The 22,001-nt window shown below is 40.4% G+C and overlaps 1 protein-coding gene across 2 annotated transcripts in view; it reads right to left on the bottom strand.

Moving 5' to 3' along the window:
- Positions 1 to 2,115: 2,115 nt before the first annotated feature.
- The window catches only part of arhgap18 (Rho GTPase activating protein 18), a 138,262-nt gene continuing 118,376 nt past the window's right edge, over positions 2,116 to 22,001 (bottom strand). Inside the window, exons 11-15 of one of the 2 annotated variants that reach the window (XM_063034566.1) lie at positions 17,455 to 17,661; positions 7,028 to 7,180; positions 6,410 to 6,543; positions 6,143 to 6,201; positions 2,116 to 4,070 (exon numbers count right to left, since the gene is read on the bottom strand). In XM_063034566.1, the coding sequence (XP_062890636.1) occupies positions 3,979 to 4,070; positions 6,143 to 6,201; positions 6,410 to 6,543; positions 7,028 to 7,180; positions 17,455 to 17,661 (645 nt within the window). In that variant the 3' untranslated portion in view covers positions 2,116 to 3,978. The remainder of the gene's footprint in view (positions 4,071 to 6,142; positions 6,202 to 6,409; positions 6,544 to 7,027; positions 7,181 to 17,454; positions 17,662 to 22,001) is intronic. The other variant, XM_063034556.1, reaches the window with a different exon arrangement.

Here is a 22,001-nt window from a genome sequence, read left to right on the forward strand (position 1 = left end):
TGCAATTGTATTCAAAGCAAACTATAACCACTAATTTTTCTGTGCTTAATTTTTACTTCTAAGTGAATGTTTATAGAAACAGAGATCTACAGCACATTACAGACCCTCGGCTCACAATGTAATCTACTCTAGAAACTGCCTAGAATTTCCCTACTGCATAGCCCTCTATTTTTCTAAGCTCCATGCACCTAAATAATTTTTTTTCTTTTAATTTTTTTTTTAAACAGCAGTAAGATAAACATAGTTGTTGTTTAAAAAAGTATCTCATGATTTCCCGGCGTATATGATGAATAAACGATTCTAGGGCTTCCAACTGGGTGTGGGTATCGATTATAACCAGTATTTCGATGACAAACTCTGCCATCTTCATCAGGGATTATGCCTGAGCATGTCTGGTCCGGTGGTATTTATACCCCCATAGTCTGTCCTTCCTGATTGGTTACTCCTCATCCAATCTGGTTTCCACTCTCCCACCTTGTTTACAGTCGAATTCCAGTTCTTACTTAGAGCTAGACCTTGGTTCTTGTTAAAATTCTTTTCCATTAGTTTTATTTCAATGACTCCTTTTACCAGGCAGTCCTAAAAGCCATTGGTATGGCACAGTAGTTTTGTATTGTCGAAGTCAATCCTATGGCCATTGCAAATGCAATGTTCTGCAACCACTGATTTCTCTGGGAAACCCAAACAGATACACCTCCTGTACTCCCTGATGTGTTTTTCCACCATGCGTCCCATCTAGCCAATATACGCTGCCCTGCATTCACAGGGAATCCTGTAAAGGTCAGCCAACCTGAGGATGGCCTAGGATTCAGATGAAGGTCTCACTCTAAGTAATAACTGGAATTCAATTGTAAACAAGGTGGGAGAGCAGAAAGTTGATTGGGTGAGGACTATCCAATCAGGAGCGACGGACTAGAGAGTAATTAATACCACCGGACTAGACATTACCAGGCATCATCCTTTACAAATATGGATTCAGCTCAGTTCTGACTCTGAATGCTGCTAGTGCAGTTTGCATGTTTTCTCCATTACAGTGTTGGTTTCCTCTGGTTGCTCCAGTTTCTAACCCCTATCCCAAAGATCTACAAGTTGGTAAGTTTCCCATTGAAAACTATCACTTACTGTAGGTTAACGGCAAAAAGATTCAAGAGAGAGAAAATAAGGTGCTGAGGTAGAAAGACACAGAAGATGGGAAAAGGGATTGTTCCTTTGGTCCACGAAGCTGAATAATTTTTAACAATTTATAGGCTTTTGACAATGGCTAATACGAGAGGACATACTTGTAAGTTGATTGGAGGAAAGAATGGGGGGGGATGTCAGAATAAGCTTTTTTTTGCACAGAAGGTGGGAAGTGCATGGAACAGACTGCCTATGTGTTGTTAGATGCAGATACTGTACATCAGAGACATTTAAGATATTCTTAGTTAGGCACATGGTTAAAAGAAAATTAAAAGGCTGCATGGGAGGGAAAGGTTAGATTGAAATGGCAGCATAACATTGTGGGCCAGAAGGCCTGTACTGTGCTATACTAGCAACACACATAAAATGCTGGAAGAACTCTGCAAGCCAGGCAGCATCTATGGAGAGAGTACAGTCGACGTTTCGGGCCAAGACCCTTCAGTATAATACAGTAGATTATACTGTGTATACTGTTCCATGAATTGTGTTTACAGTGTTAAACTACTCAGGTGGATGTAAGTTGTCTCATGGCACAGTCTGGAGGGTGAAAAAAAGGCAAGAAGTTCTTCTAGTGTAGATGTTGCAGCACAATTCTTTCAACCAACATCAATGAAATAAGATTATCTGGTTACCTCACATGTTGCCGTGGTACATTTTTCAAAGAACCATTTAGCATCTGTACTTATCTACAAAGAAACAGTGAAAATGCCTCAGAAGTAATCTATTGTCTGTAATCAGGAGGATGCAATGAGGTGCAAAATAAATACAAGTTTTTTTTTAATTTATTTTTATGTCAGAAAGGATTTCCTTTGTCTTGTCAGAAAGGCAAATCAGATGCAAGGAATAAGGATGAAAGGTTTTTTAAAAAAAATTATAGATGCTAGATATCTGAAACAAATAAAAAAAAAACACAAAATGCTGGAACAAAGGGTCACAGACCCGGAAAATCGACCTGCTCTTTTGACTTTTTTTTCAACATTTTCTTTTCTTATTTTTGAATTAAGGCAGAAACAATTACAGTGGACAGCAAATCATTTCCCTCAGCAACACAAATGTAATTCTAATTTTTTTTAAAAGAATGTCAAAGGCAGTGAAAGAAAAAGACTTGCATTTACTTAGTGCCTTTCATAGTCTCAGGTTGTCCTTTTATAGCCAATGAACAGAGTGCAAATCCACCAACTGCCCATGTGTTTTCTATGTATATCTATTTTTCAGTCACATTGGGGTAAACATTGGGTTGAATAATATTCATGAAATATCAATGAGTAACTTCGTCCCATTAGATTTTCTTTTCCAGATATTCATTGTGGATATTTTCTGGATGATATCATCATACTTTTTTATTTTGTTTAAACTGCAAGCTTTCAGTGATTAGCAAAAAATATCACTAGTTTGTATCAATGCTGAATGTTCTATAACCCTTACAAACCTTCCCCACATACAGTATGTTGTTATTTAAAACTAATAATGTTAAATTTAGGAGTTGCATTGCAAGAAGTAGAATATATACACATTTTATTTACAAGACTAGAAAATGTGACTGTACAGATTTAAAACTGAATTAAAACAGAATAGACAGTGCATTAAACAGCCATTAATTTACAATATATTCATCATAATCTAGCACAAGTGGTTTAAATTTCTCATACAATTTTTTAATCAATACCTTTAATGGATGTAACCTCTTGAAAGCATGTGTATATTTTTATAACATACATGCTTAAGGTTTTGGGAATAAATGAAAAGGGACATCATAAATGTACATTATTCTGTTATTTCAATCTAGGAGACTACTTCAACAAATCTATGGAATTGCTTCATGTATAGTGTCTCCATTAAACATTTCCAAAACATCCATCCCATTTTGATTTTGCAGAGAATGTCTCATCAAAGAATTGATGATCAACTTGTTAAAAAAAACCCAGAACTTCCTATTTACAATAGCAGATTGACGCAACACAATCGTATGACATTTCTTTCGATACTTTACTGGGCATATTTAAAAGTGTTAGGGAGCTTGATGGAGTACACACTAGGAGGATGTGTCCATTACCTGTAGGGTCAAGACTAAAATGATGGTCTCAAAATTATGGATAGGTTTTTTAGAACTGAGATAAGGAGAAATTTCTTCACACAGAGGGTGAGGAATCTTTGGAATTATCTACCCTGAAGGGCTGTAGTGCCTCAGTCAGTGACTGTGTTCAATAAGAGATTTGGATTGGAAAAGAATCAAGAGATTTGAGAAAAGGGCAGTATTAGAACCAGATTTATTATCAATAACCTATGTGTGAAATATACCATGAAGAAGGGCAATTCTGTTTGAGGTAGGAGATTAGCCCTTTGATTGGCAAAGAAGGTTTAGGATGCTGAATTTATTTCATAAATTCTGATAACAGTTTGCTCTTTATGTTTGGATTAATGCTTCAGCTCAGATGGTAGTAGCTTTATGTGCAATGTTATTTCAGTTTTGGTAATCTACGTTGTGGCTGGTAGCTAAGACCTTTGGTTGCATCATTCCTGAGCTGCTGGAAGGATTTCTTTTATGGTTATCCATATATGGACATGTTTACTTTGCATAAATATTTTTCAAGCATGCTGGCAATTTTTCATTATCTGTCCAAGAGCAAATTGGCTGTTGAATTTGACTCATTATAGCTGTATTGTTCGTCTCTTGTCCTTCTGCATATACCAGGTACAGGTATAGTGAGTCTGTTTGATTTATGTTGTCTCCTTTGCTATACAGAACCATTAATGTCTGGTTTTACTTAATCATATTGCTAGTCTATTGTTGAAGCAGTGTCACTGGCACCGAGGCTTTATAACCCATTCTGCTTTCGGATTCAGTTGGTATAGGTCCTTCATATATGTGTCATCATCCAGACAGCGTTCACCTGAAAGCAATTTACACAAAAAGTACATTAATATGGCATATTTAGCTCTAATTCCACTGAAAATTTGCTGAATCTCAGATTTACTTTCCATATTAAATAGGAAGTTACTACAAAGTTGATCCAATGTCTTTGATGTTCCTGACAGATACGTTTTCCTCACCTTTGCTTATCTGCATGGTAATGTCCCAGTGACAGAAACTGACCGCCCCCCCCCCCCCCACCCCACCACCCCACCACCAATGATAAACTTCTCCCTGGTACGTCTTGTTCTGTGCACCACCTAACATTAAACAACACGATAATCAGTTATCGTAACTGGTTCTGGAACAAAAATAAAGACAAAAATGCTGGAAGTGGGGAACATCTGCACCTACCCATGCCAAGTTTGTCATTCACTTGAAGAGGTCAGGTTATCCGTAAACAATTCAGTTAATTTGTGATGTGAAGAATTAGGATATGCAGACCCTGTTCTGTCAGTATTTGCGTTGTCAGAACAGTCTTTACAAATGGGACTGAGGAACAGAAATTCCATGAGTTCAGCCAATTGCAGGTTAATGTAACAATGGACTAAAATCAGGATGACAGAAAACAATGAACAAAACAAACCTCAAACTTGCAGTTAAACAAATAATTGATACTTTGAACAATAATTGGTATTCCTATAAGGGAAGATCATAGGAACAACAGATTTGAGAAATGGAAGTACTGTATTTGTAAAGGAGGTAATACACCTCTGATAGAAATTGGAGAGGGTAGAGCAGCGGTCCCCATCCACCGGGCCGCGAGGAAATGATATGAGTCAGCTGCACCTTTCCTCATTCCCTGTTGAGCTTGAACACATGCGAAGTCAGTACCCGCGCGTCATCCATGTCAGTGCGGGAAGGAGATCAACTCCTCAAGCTTGCAAATGACGGCGGGCTGAGAAGTATGTTTGACATAACATCTCTACCGGCATTCTGGATCAAAGTCAAGGCTCAATATCCTGAGATAGCCACGAAAGCACTGAAAACGTTGCTTCCATTTCCAACATATCTCTGAAATGAATGCAACGAAAACTAAATTGTGGAATAGACTGGACATAAGGAACCCCGTTCGAGTATCGCTGTCTCCCATCACTCCTCGATGGCTCCATCTTGTTGCAGGAAAACAAGTATTCAGCCCAGGCCTCCCACTGGTTCAGCGATACTGGTGTGTTGCAATGATTTTATACGTTCATACGGGGAAAATATGTGCTGTGTGTTTAATATCCAGACGTTACTTAAAATGTTATGATGCTATTGACTTATAAGTGAGTTATATAACAATTACAGCACGGAAACAGGCCATCTCGGTCCTTCCAGTCCGTGCCGAACGCTACTCTCACCTAGTCCCACCGACCTGCACTCAGCCCATAACCCTCCATTCCTTTCCTGTCCATATACCTATCCAATTTTTCTTTAAATGATAATATCGAACCTGCCTCTACCACTTCTACTGGAAGTTCGCTCAAAACTTACTTCAAGCTCCCTATCCTCCCCTGATAATTGACTTATCGCTATATTCATGCAAGGAAAATATGCACTGTGTGTTTAATATTAAGTTCGTTAGATAAGACCTTTTAAAAACGAAATTGGGTGTATTAGCCACTTATCACCTATATTCTGGTTGTGATTACACCCCCCCCCGAACAGAATTGCCAACAACGATTTGTGGCAAAAGATCAGCAGATACACGCATGCACAGGTGCCCGCGCAAGGCTTCATGGTCATTATAGTCTTTCTCGAGGTAAACAACGTAATTAACTGCTACTCTTGTCTGTTGGCAACACTTACCCACCCCCCCCCCCAACTCGGCTCGGCCGGTCCGCAAGGATATTGTCAATATGAAACCGGTCCGCAGTGCAATAAAGGTCGGGGGCCCCTGGGGTAGAGCAAACTTTAATTTGCATCTCATCTATTGCTGTAAAAACTAGAAACTAAAATTGGGCGCAGAAAGTCTATTCCTGATGAATATGTAATGAAAAATATTTCTTAATGCAATTTCATTTTACATATCTGATACTCATACTGTATGCAATTGATAATAAATCTCACCAATATTTCCTCCAATTTCATATAAACAAACTTCATCTTTACTGGAAGATTCAGGTATCCTGTTGACAACAAAATGATAATAGTTACTGCAGAGATAGAGGGTAATGATCTTTCTTAGCGTGAAATTGATTATTTTTGTTTGGTGCAAAATTAATGACATGAAGCATGGAAATATAATTCTAAATGCAATTCTTTAATTTGATATCAAGGCCTGTTGTTGAACTCAAATATTAGATAGCTAAAAGGAAATCTGAGGATTTGTCTTACCTGTTTTTAACAAGACATTGTTGGAAACGTGCCAAAATATCTCCAGCTTTCAGTTCCTCTGTTAGTTGAATCGCCATGGAAACTTTGGAAAGAGATGGGGCCTGAACCCGTATTGCACCTTGAAGTATTACAGACTGCAAAAAAAAAGTAACAATTGGATCATTCCAGGTACTGATTCTGCACCCCCGTCAGAATTATTAATAAAACAATAAATGGATTGGGAATAGTTTCAGGAAGTAGACACTATTTAGAGATAACTATCTGCATTCCACAAATAAGTGCCAAAGTCTGCCAAGTAATCAACCTTTATACAGCTATAAGGCTTAAGATATTTTAAGGCCCAGATCTAATCTGCTGTAGAGGCATCTCACTCTGTGTGAACCCACTACAATGAGAGGGAGGGGAAATCCAAAGGTTACTTGTGTGGGTGACAGGCATTTCCCTGTAGTCTCTGTTAAGTTTTTTTTGCGAACTAGTGCAATATGATACCGCAGTGTTTTATAGATCTGTCTTGCCAAAGAGCTATTGTGCGGTATCTGTTATCCACACAAGGGTTAATTTTTCACATTCCCTTGAAGTATTTCGAAACAAATCAAAGTGATGTTATAGCTTACATACATCTGTTAGATTCCTTTCAGCATGGTTCCGATCATGCTTATCTTTATCGTATGACATCTTTTTCAGCAGCTTTTTTACAGCCTTTTCCTTAGACAGCTTTTTATGGTTTTCAATGTTTTGCTGTCGAACTTGATTCATAATAAATTTTGGGACCTGGAAGATATTGGAAGCAAATATTAATTTTCATAAGTGCTTCTTGATAATTGTGTTAGTATTCAACTGAGATCATTAACGTTGATTATTGTTGAGCACTGGAATGGTCTGGCAAACTGTATAAATAGTATGGAATGTTGACAAGTACAGAAGCCTTTGAAATGTTGACGGGTACAGAAAAAACAGAACAGCGATAAGGTACATACATTAAAATACCACTTCCAATTGGCAAAACAACCATTTTCAAAAAAAGAGGTTTGACACAAAGTATGTAAAAAAACATAGGGGAAGATTAGTTAAAGTAGTGGGTTAAGCTGGCACCAGAGAACTTCAGCATCTTTTGGCTGGTGGCAAATAAAACAAGGAAATTAACTAAATACTTTGTTAATCACACTTTTTTTGGCAAACGATCATTGCAAGTAATAGTCTGTGACCGAGGCAAGGTGAGCTGTTGCTGAGAGCGAGGAAGACCCAAAGTTTGATCACTTTAAGCGCCGTGCCGAAGGCTAAATCGAGGCGGCCAGGTGCAGGCACCAGAGTGAACCGAAGTGACTGAACTCCACGTTTGGATGGAGACTTAAGCGCAGGGCAAAATCAAAAAGGTTGGTTACAGGCCAAATCAAGGCAATGAGGTCCAGCTACCAGGGCAGATTGGGGTGACTGAACTCAGTGTTTGGACGGACACAAGCACAGGGCCGAATCGAGGCGGTGTGGTCTTGGCCCCGGAGCGTACTGAGGCGATGGGACCTGATGTTTGGTCACTGATTTAGGCGCTGGGCAAGACTGAAAAAGTCAGGGTGTCAGGTCCTGAGGCAAGGAATGGGCCGGTTCAGACTGCAGCTCCATGACTCAGCTTTATGCTGAACTATGGGACACACTTTGCAGACTTCAGTTCAGTACGCTATTTGCTTGCAGCTACTGTTCGCATGATTTTTTTTTCTCTCTGCACACTGGGTGTTCAACAGTCGTTTTTTTAATATATGGGTTTCTTTGTTTCGTGGCTGCCTGTTAGGAGACGAATCTCAAGATTGTATAATATATACTACTTTGATAATAAATGTACTTTGACCTTTGAACTTAAGGGGCTATGTAAAGGAGAGAAGATAAACTGGGACAGAGTTTTATGGAGGAAGCTTCACAGTTTAGTTTTCTGGTTTGATGTGCTGAAGGCACAGCCATTAAATATGGAGTGAATAAATTCAGAGATGCCCATGAGGCCAGAATTGGAGGACCTCAGAAATTTTGTTATAGGGCTAGAGGAGCTTATGGAGGAGGATGTAGCAGGTTGATAGCAGAACAAATTTCACAACATATGTCCGTGATAATAAACCTAATTCTGATTCGGATATGCAAATAAGTCATGATTGCAAACTCAAGCTATTGCTTAAACAGAAAAAATGGATGATTGAATGAACTTGGGAGCAGTTAAGACAAGAGTACTAAAGTTCTAGTTATCTTAAATTCTGCTGAGGACTGTATTAATGAGGATTTCACTAACACACAATCTGACCCAGACAGACCTTGATTTTGAATGCATGTGGCCAGAAGATCATCACAGATTCAGGCAGTCACCTGGAAGCAAGACTTAAGTATACCTATACTGATGAAGCTTTGTGACTATATAGCTAAAGAATTTGTTTTGATAATCCATTGTGCTTTGAGGAAGTCAAGCTGTGCATGTATTTAAGAGGTCTGATGGTTTGCAGTTTTGATTATCAGAGCTGTAGCATTCATAAACTGAAGGGTCTATATCCAAATTTTGATTTAAGAAGCTTTTAGAAAATTCTGACATGCAGGTTCATTTGTTTAACTTGGTTCAACAGCAGAAATCAGGTACGGAGAGATTTTTAGTTTTATTTTCTCATCTAAAATGCATCACGTGTAATTAATGTCAAACCCAAATTATTTGAGTCATAAAACCACACCATAGGCTGTTCGACCTACCATGAACTCAATGCTGCTTCTACTTCTCTACACTAATCCCATTTACCTTCATTAGGTTAATAGCCTTATACACCTTTGTGACTAAGTATTGGTCGAGATCAGGATTCCCAACCTTTTTTATGCCATGGACCAACACTAGAGGTCACAAGAGGTCCGCAGACCCCAGGTTGGGAACCCCTGGTCTAGATGCTTGTTCAAAGTTGTTGGAATATCTGCATCCTCATCAAGTTACCATTCTAGACACCAACCACTCAGTGTGTGGAAAAAAAAACTCCCCTATGGTCCCCTCTACTCTGCCTATTTCTCATCTTAAACCTCTATCCTCTTGTCTTAGACAGCTCAATCATGGGAAAATGATATTTACTATCTACCCTCGCTACCTGTGTCAAATAAGTCCTTAATCTCCTCCGCTCCGGTGAAATCAAATCAAACTCAGAGTCTGTACAACTGTACAACAGCACCTCCACTTCCTTCAGCATCTGCACAGATACAGCATGACATCAAAATCTTCGGCAAACTTGTGTAGATGTGTAGTGGGGAGTATACTGATTGGCTGCATCATGGCCTGGTACGGGAACACCAATGCCTCTTGAACAGAAAACCCTACAAAAGGCAGTGGATTTGGCCCAGTACATCATGGGTAAAGAACTCCTGATCATTGAGCACATCTACATGAAATGCTGTCGTAGGAAAACAGCATCAATCATCAAAGATCCTCACCAACCAGGGCATGCTCTTTTCTTGCTGCTGCAATCCCAATAGGTGAGTGTAATTATCCTCTTTTGCTCGAGCCTGATGGTTGAAGGGTAGTAACTGTTCTTGAGACAGGTGGGGCATGTTCTAAGGCTTGTATACCTTCTACTTGATTACATAGAACATAGAATAGTACAGCACAGTACAGGCTTTTCGGCTCACAATGTTGTGCTGACCCTCAAACCCTGCCTCCCATATAAGCCCCCACCTTAGATTCCTCCATATACCTGTCTAGTAGTCTCTTAAACTTCACTAGTGTATCTGCCTCCACCACTGACTCAGGCAGTGCAGTCCACGCACCAACCACTCTCTGAGTAAAAAACCTTCCTCTAATATCCCCCCTTGAACTTCCCACCCCTTACCTTAAAGCCATATCCTCTTGTATTGAGCAGTGGTGCCCTGGGGAAGAGGCGCTGGCTATTACACGTGATGCATTTTAGATGAGAAAAACAAAACTAAAATTCTCTCCAAACCTGCTTTCTGCTGTTGAACCAATAACCTGCACATCAGAATTGTGAGATGTTCCTACAACCAATGATCTCACTTTAAGGACTATTTATCTTGTTATTTTATGATCCCGTTATTTATTGCTAATTATTTATATTTACATTTGCACAGTTTGCTGTCTTCTACACTTCACTTGATCTTTCATCTACCCTGTCATAGTTCCTATTCTATAGGTTTGCTGACTATGCCTTCCGGAAAATGAATCTCTGGGATTTAAGTGGTATGTACTCTGACAATAAAATTTACTTTGAATTATAATGCTCCAATCCAGGATACACCTGTGTGAATCTCCTTCACATCCTCTCTAGCACTTTCACATCCTTCCTATAGTGTGGCAATGAGAACTGCAAACAGTCTCCACTTACAGCCTAACTGACGTACTTCCATTGTACTTCTATAGATGTACTGTGGAGAGCATCCCGACAGGCTGCATCACTATCTGGTATGGGGGGGTGGGGGGAGAGGAGGGGAAGTACTGCAAAGGACTGAAAGAAGCTGCAGAGGGTTGTAAATCTAGTCAGCTCCATCTTGGGTACCAGCCTACAAAGTACCCAGGAGATCTTTAAGGTGTCTCAGAAAGGCAGCATCCATTATTAAGGACCTCCAGCACCCAGGGCATGCCCTTTTCTCACTGTTACCATCAGGTAGGAGGTACAGAAGCCTGAAGGCACACACTCAGTAATTCAGAAACCAGCTTCTTCCCCTGTCATCCAATTCCTAAATGAACATTAAACCCGTGAACATTACCTCACATTTTTAATGTATATTATTTGTTTTTTGCACAATTTTTAATCTAGTCAATATACCCTGTAATTGATATATTTATTATTAATATTATTTTCCCCTTCTATATTATGTATTGCATTGAACTGCTGCTGCTAAGTTAACAAATTTCACAACACATGCTAATAAACCTGATTCTGTATCCCGGATAAGGGACTACCTGACTGGCAGACCACAGATTGTGCAGCTTCAGAGCTGTGTGTCAGACATGGTTATAAGCAGCACTGGGGCCCCACAGGGGACTGTATTAACTCCTTTCCTGATTACCATGTATACCTCGGACTTTAGATAAAACGAGTCATGTCATCTGCAGAAATTCTCTGATGATTCAAGAATACTTGGGTGTATAGGGGGAGGACAGGAGGATGAATACAGGGTCCTGGTGGAGGACTTTGTCAAATGATGCGAGCTTAATCATCTGCAGCCCAACATCAATAAGACAAAGGAGATGGAGATGGACTTTAGGGAGACTAAGCCTGCACTACTCCCCGTTACTATTGACGTTGAGGATGTAGATGTGGTGAGAACCTACAAGTACCAGGGGGTGCACCTGGATGACAGACTTGAGTGGACCACCAACACAGTGGCTGTGTACAAGAAGGGCCAGAGTCGCTACTCCTCTACTTCCTGAGGAGACTGAGGTCCTTTGGAGTAAGCAGGCCTCTCCTTCATATATGTTCTACCAGTCTGTTGTCAACAGTACAATCTCCTATGTAGCAGTGTGCTGGGGCAATGACATCAACATGGGTGATGCCAACAAACTCTCCAATCAGTTTATCTGGCTCTGTTATAGGACTCAAACTGGACACTGTGGCTGTGGTAGAACAAAGGACCCTACAGAAAATCCTGGCAATTCTGGACAATGTTTCTCGCCCTCTGCATGCCACCTTGGCTGAACAGAGGAGCATTTTTAATGATAGACCAAGACAACTGTGCTTCTCCAATCAGCGCTATATGAGGTCATTCTTACCCTCGGCCATCAGGCTCTATAATGAGCCGGGAAAGTGATGATTCCCTCCTGTTGGAGACTGTTTGAGGTAACTTATTTTTTATTCTTTCTTACATCTCTTCTAATACTTGTATATCTGTGCACTTGTAATGCCACTGTGACATTCTAATTTCCTTTGGGATCGATACAATATCTATCTATCTATTACTCTATAGGGCCCACCTTTTACCACTCTTATTTCTCTTTCCAAATTGTGTCACTTCATATTATTAAATAGCAACTACTGAAATTGAATCTCATCACTTCAAAAGTAAATATATATACTGTATGTAACATTAAAAATTGTCTCAGATAATCTGACAGGTAAAGGGAAATTAACTAAAATACTGTATGCTCAAGCCAGGAGAGGAGGGTTTGGAAGTTGTTGCTTAAGCAGCGCTTGGATACAGCAGATTTTTAACTTAAAAGTAAAACCTCTCAGCCTTTTAAATACTGGAGTTAGGAAGGTTGAACTGAACATACACTGGAAATAGTGTCTCATTTGCAAGGATATCATAGTGTCAGCAGTCACATTAAGATTACTGTCATCTCTGTACCTCATTAAAGTATTTAATCACAGAAGAGGAGATTCCTTTTTATTTCCATCCCTGTACCACTAGTGGTAATTCCATTACTGCCCTCTCGTCAAGACACGGGGGAGTAGGTAGAGACACTTGTCCTACGTGTCAAAGTGATAGGCAGATTGATTTTTGGATAGTTGCCAGGAGGAGGAATTATTTCAGTGGGGGCAGTATGAACAGTCGTGAACAGTTGGAAGACTATTGCTTAATATTCAGAATAAATAATTTGAGAAAATTTCATTTATATTTAGGTCACGCCACATGGTATTTAGATAATGGAGAAGTCAAGAAGGTTGGTGGTGAGGGACAAGTGTGTGTTCTCAGGTCCTTCAGCCTACTGTTTCTATACCAACTATATTAAACACCATTTTCACGCATTATTTCCATTTCCATCTATGCCATCATTCAAATATCTGATAAGATGCCTCCTAAATGCTGTTAATGTAGCTGCCTCCACCACCTCCTCTGGCAGCTCATTTCAGAAATAATTACCCCGTGTCCTGTCAAACCTCCTCCCCCTCATTTCAAGGCTCTGCCCCTGGTTTGAAATATCCATACCACAGGTAAGCAAACTCTGGCTATCTACCCATTTACACTTGCGAGAAAAAAATGTCATCCCTTTGCAATTACCTCCTAACACGTGGACTGATCTCCATCTAAGTCACAATAATAGACGAGCACAATCTGCCTAAACTAATAACACACGAATAATTGTACTACTTCTCATTAATACTGAATAAACAATTTAATCAATCATAGTCTAGGTTCAAAAAGTATGTGAACCTCTGGGGTAATGCCTTCTACAAAAGTGACGGAGTCAGGTGTTCCACTCAACAAGATGAGATTGGAGGTGTAGGTTGTAGAGGTGCCCTTCTCTATAAAAAAGCACACAAAGTCAGGTTACCAACAGAGCCTGCTCTTCAAGAAAGACTGTTTATGTGCACCATGACTCAATCAAAAAAACTTTCAGAGGAACTTAGAAGAAGAATTGAAGAGATGCATGAAGTTGGGAAAGACTACAAGAGCATTTCTAAAGACCCGAGTGTCCATCAGTAATAAGAGAAATTGTCTACAAATGGAGAAAATTTCGTACAGTTGTTACTCTCCCTAGGAGTGGACATCCTGCAAAGATCACACCAAGGTGCTGAAGGAGATGAAAAAGAACCCAATGGTAACAGCAAAAGACCTGCAGATATCTCTAGAACTTGCTGAAGTCTCTGTTCTTGTGTCTACTAATCGAAAAACACTGAACAAGAATACTATGGAGGTAACCACTGCTCTCCAAAAAAAAATTACTGCAAGGCTCAAGTTTGCAAAAAGACCACCTGGATGTTCCACAACTCTTCTGGGACAATGTTCTATGGACAGATGAGACAAAAGTTAAACTTTTTGGCAGAAATCCACACCACTATATTTGGAGGAAAAAAGTGCACTGTGCACCAATACTAAAACCTCGTCCCAAATGTGAGGCACGGTGGAAGGAGCTGCTTCTCTGCCACAGGGCCTGGACAGCTTGCAATCATGGAGGGAACAATGAATTCAAAATTGTATCAAGACATTTTACAGGAGAACGTCGGGATAGCAGTCCGTCATCTGAAGCTCAATAGAAGTTGGATGATGCTACAAGACAATGATCCAAAACTTAAGAGGAAACCAACAACATAATGGTTTAAAAAGAAGAAAATTAGTGTTTTGGAATGGCCAAGTCAAAGTGTAGACCTTAACCCAATAGAGATGATGTGGCATGACCTGAAGAGAACTGTTCATGCAAGGTATCCCAGAAACATTGATGAACTGAAACAGTTTTGTATGGAGGAATAGTCTAAAATTCTCCCTCACCTTTGTGCAAGTCTGATTAGTACCTACAGGAAACGTTTGGTGGAGGTGATTGCTACTAAAAGAGGTTCTGCCAGTTACTAAATACAAGGATTCACATACATTTTCCAGCCTGGACTGTGAATGATTAAAGAATGTGTTCAATAAAGACATGAAATGTACAATAGTCTGTGTTATTAATTTAGGCTGATTTTGTTTGTCTCTTATTGTGACTTAGATGAAGATCAGACCACATTTTATGAGTAATTAATGCAGAGATCTAGGTAATTGCAAAGGGTTCACATACTTTTTTCTTGCAGCTGTATATCTATCATGGTTTTATATACCATTATCGTAGTACCATTCAGCCGCCTTTCACTGAAGGGAAAAGACCCAGCCTCAAATCTCCATTATGGCTCATGGCATCCAATACAGACAACATCCTTGTAAATGTAGCAATCACACCTTTTCTGTGGTGTGGCAACCAGCATTCCACACAATATTCCAAGTGTGGCCTAATCAACATATTGCACGGCTGCAACATGACTCTTGTGACTCTGTAACAACCCTTAGACTCAGCACCTTGGTCAATGAAGGCTGGTGTATTTTTGTACAATGGTGCTGAGAAATGGCACAGAAAGGGTCAATGGAAATAAATAATGGTGCAGGAGAGGGATTATAAATTATTGATGGCATTCATTAGTTATAACTTGTTAGATAAGAACAGAATTTGGAGAATGTAATTTCCACCTGTAAGGTCCTGATTCGCAGTGCAGAATCAGAGTAGATATGTCAACTTTATCAAATACAAAGCTAAACAGAACATTAAAAGAAAACAATATAATATTAGGAATGCGCATTTCAAATTTTCAGCTCAGGGCTGGCCCATTAGGAGAGCTACTTACAGACCAAATGTTGACTCCAATAGAAGTTGATGACATAAATGGGAAAGGATTTGTTTACCTGTTGGGAGAGGTCAAAGACAAGACCAGGCAACAAACACACTGCTCCCACACTTGATGTGTGGGGGAAGCAGGTTAATTCAGCACCTGCATCACCACGTGTGCAGCTGAACCTTTTGCTAGCAGTCAGTGTTTCCAATTGCCAGTGGTCATTTCCAACGGGTATGTGTTTAGGGCTAGCCAATTAGACTGGGGCTAAGAATCAAACAGTGAATTCGAGAAATTTCACATTGTGAAGTCTTGTTTCTTATTGGCTAAAGAAAAGTGTCATAGCTACATTAATGTATATTAAAAAATAGAACCTTAACAGGAAGAGATAATAGATGCATTGGTCGTGCTCTTTCAAGAATCACTTGATTCTGGCATGGTCCTAGAGGACTGGAAGGTTGCAAATGTCACTCCACTCTTTAAGAAGGGAGGAAGGCAAAAGAAAGGAAATTATTGGCCAGTTCGCCTAATCTCAGTGGTTGGGAAAGTGTTGGAGCCTTTTATTAAGGATGAGGTTTCGGGGCACTTGGCGACTACTGATAAAATAAGTCAAAATCAGCATGGTTTCTGTAAAGGGAATCTTGTCTGACAAATCTGTTAAGAGTTCTTTGCGAAAGTAACAAGCAGGGTGGACAAAGGAGAGGCAGTGGATGTTATTGACTTGGATTTTCAGGAGACATTTGATAAGGTGCCACAAATGAGGCTCCTTAACAAGATAAAATCATATGGAGTTACAGGAAAGATACTGGCATGGATAGAGTAATGGCTAACAGGCAGGAGGCAGTAGGTGGGAATAAATGGGGCCAGAGACTAGTGGTGTTCCTCAGGGGTCAGTATTGAGACTGCTGCTCTTCACGTTCTATGTCAATGATTTGGATAAGGGAATCGATGGCTTTGTGGCAAAGTTTGCAGATGATATGAAGATAGGTGGAGGGGTAGGTCATGCTGAGGAAGCAATGCAATTTCAACAGGACTTAGACAAATTGGAAGAGTGAGCAATAAAGTGGCAGATGCAATACAGTGTTGGGAAATGTATGACTGGCATTTTGGTAAAAGGAAAATGGTGAAGACTATTATCTAAATGGGAGAAAATTCAAACATCAGAGGTGCAGAGGGACTTAGAAGTCCTTGTGCAAAACTCCCAGAAGGCTAATTTACAGGTTGAGTCTGTGGTAAAGAGGGCAAATGCAATGTTGGCATTTATTTCAAGGGGAATAGAATATAAAAACAAGAAGATAATGCTGAGCCTTTATATGACACTGGTCAGGCCGCACTTGGCGTACTGTCAAGTTGTGGGCCCCATACCTCAGAAAGGATGTGTCGTCATTGGAGAAAGTCCAGAGAAGGTTCATGAGGATGACTCCAGCAATGAAGGGGTTAACATATGAGGAGCATTTGTTTGAAAAAGTAGTTTGGGCCTGTACTCACTGGAATTTAGAAGAATGCGGGGAGGATGTTTCCCATCGTGGGGGTATCCAGAACTAGTGGGCACAGCCTCAAAGTTAAGGAGCAACCTTTTGAAACAGAGTAAGGAGGGATTTCTTTAGCCAGAGACAGTAGTGTATCTGTAGATTGCTCTGCCACAGACTGCAGTGGAGGGCATGTCCGTGGGTATATTTGAGGCAGAAGTTGTCTGTTTCCTGATCGGTCAGGGCATCAAAGGATATGGTGAGAAGGCAGGTGTGCGTGGTTGAGTGGGATCCGGGACAGCCATGATGGAGTGCTGGAGCAGACTCCATGGGCTGAATGGCTTAATTCTGCTCCCATGTCTTATGTTCCTATAGGAACAACTTACCAGCATTAGTTTACTGTGTAATACTGAAATTAGTACTGAAATTACGCAAGGAAATTGTAGAGCTGTAATTACATGTTCTCCCACAGGACAGTATGACAATTACCCTGAAAAAGCTTCTTTTCCACAAGTCAAGTAATACAAACTGTGATTATTCTTACCGTCCAAAGCAGGTCTTGGTATTTAATCAGGTAACGCATTATGTTGCTTGTCCTAGTTGCCATTTCAAACTGTGTCTTTGCACTTGACTTTGAGCAACACCCTTTAAACATAAACAGGTTGGGTGCCATGACAACAGAAACATTGTTTAGGGTCATTTTGTTGCTTTCCCTGTTGTCAATTAATCTCTGAAGAAATTCAAGCAACGCCTGTAAAATAATATTAATTATATGATCAAGACCCACAAGGTTTTACTGACCTTAAAGTTATAATTTTATAAATAAATCAAAGCACACTGCAGAGTCTGCACAAATTCTGGATTATTCCTTCCAGTAGATGTAAAGGGAAGTCTGTCTTCTGTATTTATAGCCTGCAATGTAAACAGGCTACTGGTTTCCCTCTGGATAACTAATAATGTAATTCCAGTTTTGTTAACAATAAATATGAGTTAGTCACATTCAAACTCCTTAATGCAAGTACAGTATTGCATTTTTAACAGATGCTGTATTGATAACATTTTTCAGCTTTTAATAGGGGTATTTCAATGACTGGCATTAATCTCACAGTGCAGCAAATGTGTGTTTCTTCTGAAAAGGAATACTGATACTTGTGATATAAAGGTGGTTTTATCTAAAACATAGAAGGTGGAACAGAACACAACACAGTGCAGGCCCTTTGGCCCAAAATGTTGTGCTGACCTATATAAACATACTCCATATTCAATCTAACCTTTCCCTCCTACATAGTCCATAATCTTCCGTTTTTCTTACATCCAAGTGCCTACCTATTGTACCAGCTTCTAACACAACCTGCCAGCAGTAATCCCCAGGCACAGACCACTCTGTGTGTGTGTGTGTGTGTGTGGGGGGGGGGACCCTGCCCTTGACATCTTGACATCTCGCCCGAACTTTCCTCTACTCAGATTAATTGGATATCCTCTGATATTGGGCACTGCTGCTTGGAGGAAAAAGTGCTGGCTGTCCACTCCATCTTTGCTTCTTTAACAAGTTAGCTCCACAGAGAAAGGCCCTAGCTTGCTTAATATTTCCTAACAAGACACGTCTTCTAATCTAGGCGGCATCTTGGGGGGTAAATCTCCTCCACACTCACTCTAATAACCAGAACTGAACACAATACCCCAAATGTGTTCAGACTAGATTTTATAGGCTGCAACGTTAGCCTGCAGCTCTTGAACTTAATCCTCCGACTAATGAAGGCTAACATGTGCCTTCTTAACCATCCTGTCAACTTGTGTGGCAACTTTGTACAAAAGTGACAGGCTGCATCTGAACCCAAGGGGGGACAGGCAGGTTTGTTAGAGCTGTTGGGAAGAGTTTAAACTAATTTGGCAGGGGGGTGGGAACCAGGCTGAAAGGATCAGGATAGGACGGATGTTAAAAAAGCAAAGATAGTGTACAGGCAGACTGTCAGAAAGGGCAGGCAGATGATAGGATAAAATTGCAGCTAGCAGGGTGAGTATCACTACATTAGGTATGCAGAATCAAAAAGGGTAGCAAGTATAGCACTCAAAAGTGTTCTATCTCACTGCACGGAGCATAAGAAATAAGGTGAATGATCTTGTTGCACTATTACAGGTTGCCAGGAATGATGTTGTGGCCATCAATGAATGTGGCTGAAGGATGGTTGTAGTTGAGAGTTGAATGTCCAAGGTTACATGTTGTATCAGAGGGATAGGAAGGTAGGAAGAAGGGTTAGCATGGCTCTGCTGGTTGAGAATGGTTCAGTAGGAAGATGAGACATAGGATCGGAAGATGTTGAATCCTTGTGGGTTGAGTAAAGAAACTGCAAGGGTAAAAGGACGCTATATACAGGCTTCCCAACAGTAGTTGGAATGTGGACCACAGATTACAACGGGAAATAGAAAGGCATGTTAAAAAGGGCAATGTTATGACAGTCATGGGGGATTTCAACATGCAGGTCAATTGTGAAAATCAGGTTGGTAATGGATCTCAAGAGAGTGAATTTGTTGAATGTCTAGGAGATAGGTTTTGTCATTGAGCCTACTAGGGGATCAGCTGTACTGGATTGAGTGTTATGTAATAAACTGGAAGCGATCTGGGAGCTTAAGATAAAGAACCTCTTAGGAGGCAGTGATCACAGTATGATTGAGTTCAACTTGAAATTTGATAGGGAGAAAGTAAAGTCTGCCATAGCAGTATTTCAGTGGAGAAAAGGAAATTACAGTGGTATGAGAGAGGAGTTGGCCAAAGTAACTTGAATGGAGATGTAGGCAGGGATGTCAGCAGAGCAGCAATGTCTTGAGTTTCTGGGAAAAATGAGGAAGGTACAGGATAGATGTATTCCAAAAATAAGGAAATACTCAAATGGCAAAATAGTACAACCGTGGCTGACAAGGAAATTCAAAGAAAATGAAAAAAGCAAAAGAGGGAGCATATAACAAAGCAAAAATTAGTGGCAATATAGGGAAGCTTTTAAAAACCAACAGAGAGCAACTGAAAGAATCATTCCGAGGGAAAAGATGAAATATGAAAACAAGCTAGCAAACAGTATCATAGTAGATTGCAAAAGCTTTTTTCAGGTATCTAAAAATAAAAGAGATGAAACTGGATATAGGACTGCAAGAAAATGAGGCTGGAGAAACAATAATAGAGGACAAGGAGATGGCAGGTGAACTAAGTGAGTATTTTGCAACAGTTTTCATTGTGCAAGACACTAGCTGTGTGTCAGATGTTGAAGGGTGTGAGGAAAGAGAAGTCAGTGCAGTTACTATTACAAGGGAGAAGGTGCTTGAAAAGCTGAAAGACCTAAGGGCACACAAGTCACCTGGACCAGATGAACTTCAAGCAAGGGTTCTGAAAGAGGTAGCGGTAAAGACAATGAAGGCATTAGTAATGATCTTACAAAAATCATTGGACTCTGGCCAGAGGACTGGAAAATTGCAAATGTCACCACTCTTTAAGAAAGGAGGAAAGCAGCAGAAAGGAAATTACAGACCAGTTATAGACCTTAGTGGTTGGGAAGATGTTGGAGTCAATTGTTAAGAATGAGGTTATGGAGTACTTGGTTACATAGGGCAAGATAGAACAAAGTCAGCATGGTTTCCTTAAAGGATAGTCTTGCCTGACAAACCTATAGGAATCCTTTGTGGCGATTACAAATAGGATAGATAAAGGGTGGTGCAGTGAATGTTGTATATTTGGACTTTCAGAATGACAAGGTGCCACACATTAGGAGGAGGTTCACAAGGATGATTCTGGGAATGAAAAAGTGATCATATGAGGAACGTTTGATGGCTTTGGGACTACTCTGGAATTTAGAAGGATGAGGAGGGGGATCTCATTGAAACCTTTCAAATGTTGAAAGGCCTAGCTAGAAGATGTGGAAAGGATGTTTCCCATGGTGGGGGAGTCTAGGACAAGAGGGCACAGCCTCAGGATAGAGGGGTGTCTATTTAAAACAAAGATGCAGAGAAATTTCTTTAGCCAGAGGGTGGTGAATTTGAGGAATTTGTTACCACAGGCAGCTGTGGAGGCCAGATTGCTGGATGTATTTAAGGCAGAGATTGATAGGTTCTTCATTGGACATGGCATCAAAGGTTACAGGGAGAAGGCTGGAGAGTGTGGCTGAGGAGGGCAGAAAAAAGGATCAGCCATAATCGAATGGTGGAGCAGACTCGATGGGCCAAATGGCCTAATTATGCTCCTATGTCTTATAGTCTTATCGTCCTACCATTAAGGATGAGGTCTCAGGCCACTTGCAGGCACATGATAAAATAGGCATTAGCTAGCATGGTTTCCTCAAGGGAAAATCTTGCCTGACAGATCCATGAAAAAACAACAGCAGGACAGACAAAAGAGAATCAGTTGATGCTGTGTACTTGGATTTTTAGAAGGCCTTGGACAAGCTGCCACACATGAGGCTGATTAGCAAGCTATGGTATTACAGGAAAGATTCCAGCATGGATAAAGCAGTGGCTGATTGGCAGGAGGCGAAGAGTGGGAATAAAGGCAGCCTCTTCTGGCTGCTGGTAACTAGTGGTGTTCCACAGGGGTCTGAGTTGGGACCGATTCTTTTAAAGTTATACGCTAATGATTTGGATGAGGAATTGATGACTTTGTTTCAAAGTTTGCATACAATATGAAGACAGGTGGAGGAACAGGCAGTTTTGAGGAAGTAGAGAGGCTGCGGAAGGACTTAGTTTAAGAGAATGGGCAAAGAACTGGCAGATGGAATACAGTGTCAGGAAGTGTATGGTCATGCATTTTGGTAGAAGAAATGAAAGGTTGACCATTTTCTAAATGGAAAGAAAATTCAAAAAACTGAGGTGCAAAGGGAATTTAAAGTCCTTGTGCAGGATCCCTAAAGGTTAATCTGTGAAATTCTTTGCCACAGGCAGTTGTGGAGGCCAAATCTTTATGTATAGTTAAGACAGAGGTAAATAGATTCTTGGTTGATCAGGGCATGAAGGGATATGGGGAGAATGCAGGAGACTAGGGCTGAGAGGAAAACTGGATCAACCAAGATGAAATGGCGAGCAGACTTGATGGGCCAAAATGGCCTGATTCTG

Source organism: Mobula hypostoma, chromosome 2 (assembly GCF_963921235.1).
Source record: "Mobula hypostoma chromosome 2, sMobHyp1.1, whole genome shotgun sequence".
Classification (NCBI taxonomy): domain Eukaryota; kingdom Metazoa; phylum Chordata; class Chondrichthyes; order Myliobatiformes; family Myliobatidae; genus Mobula; species Mobula hypostoma.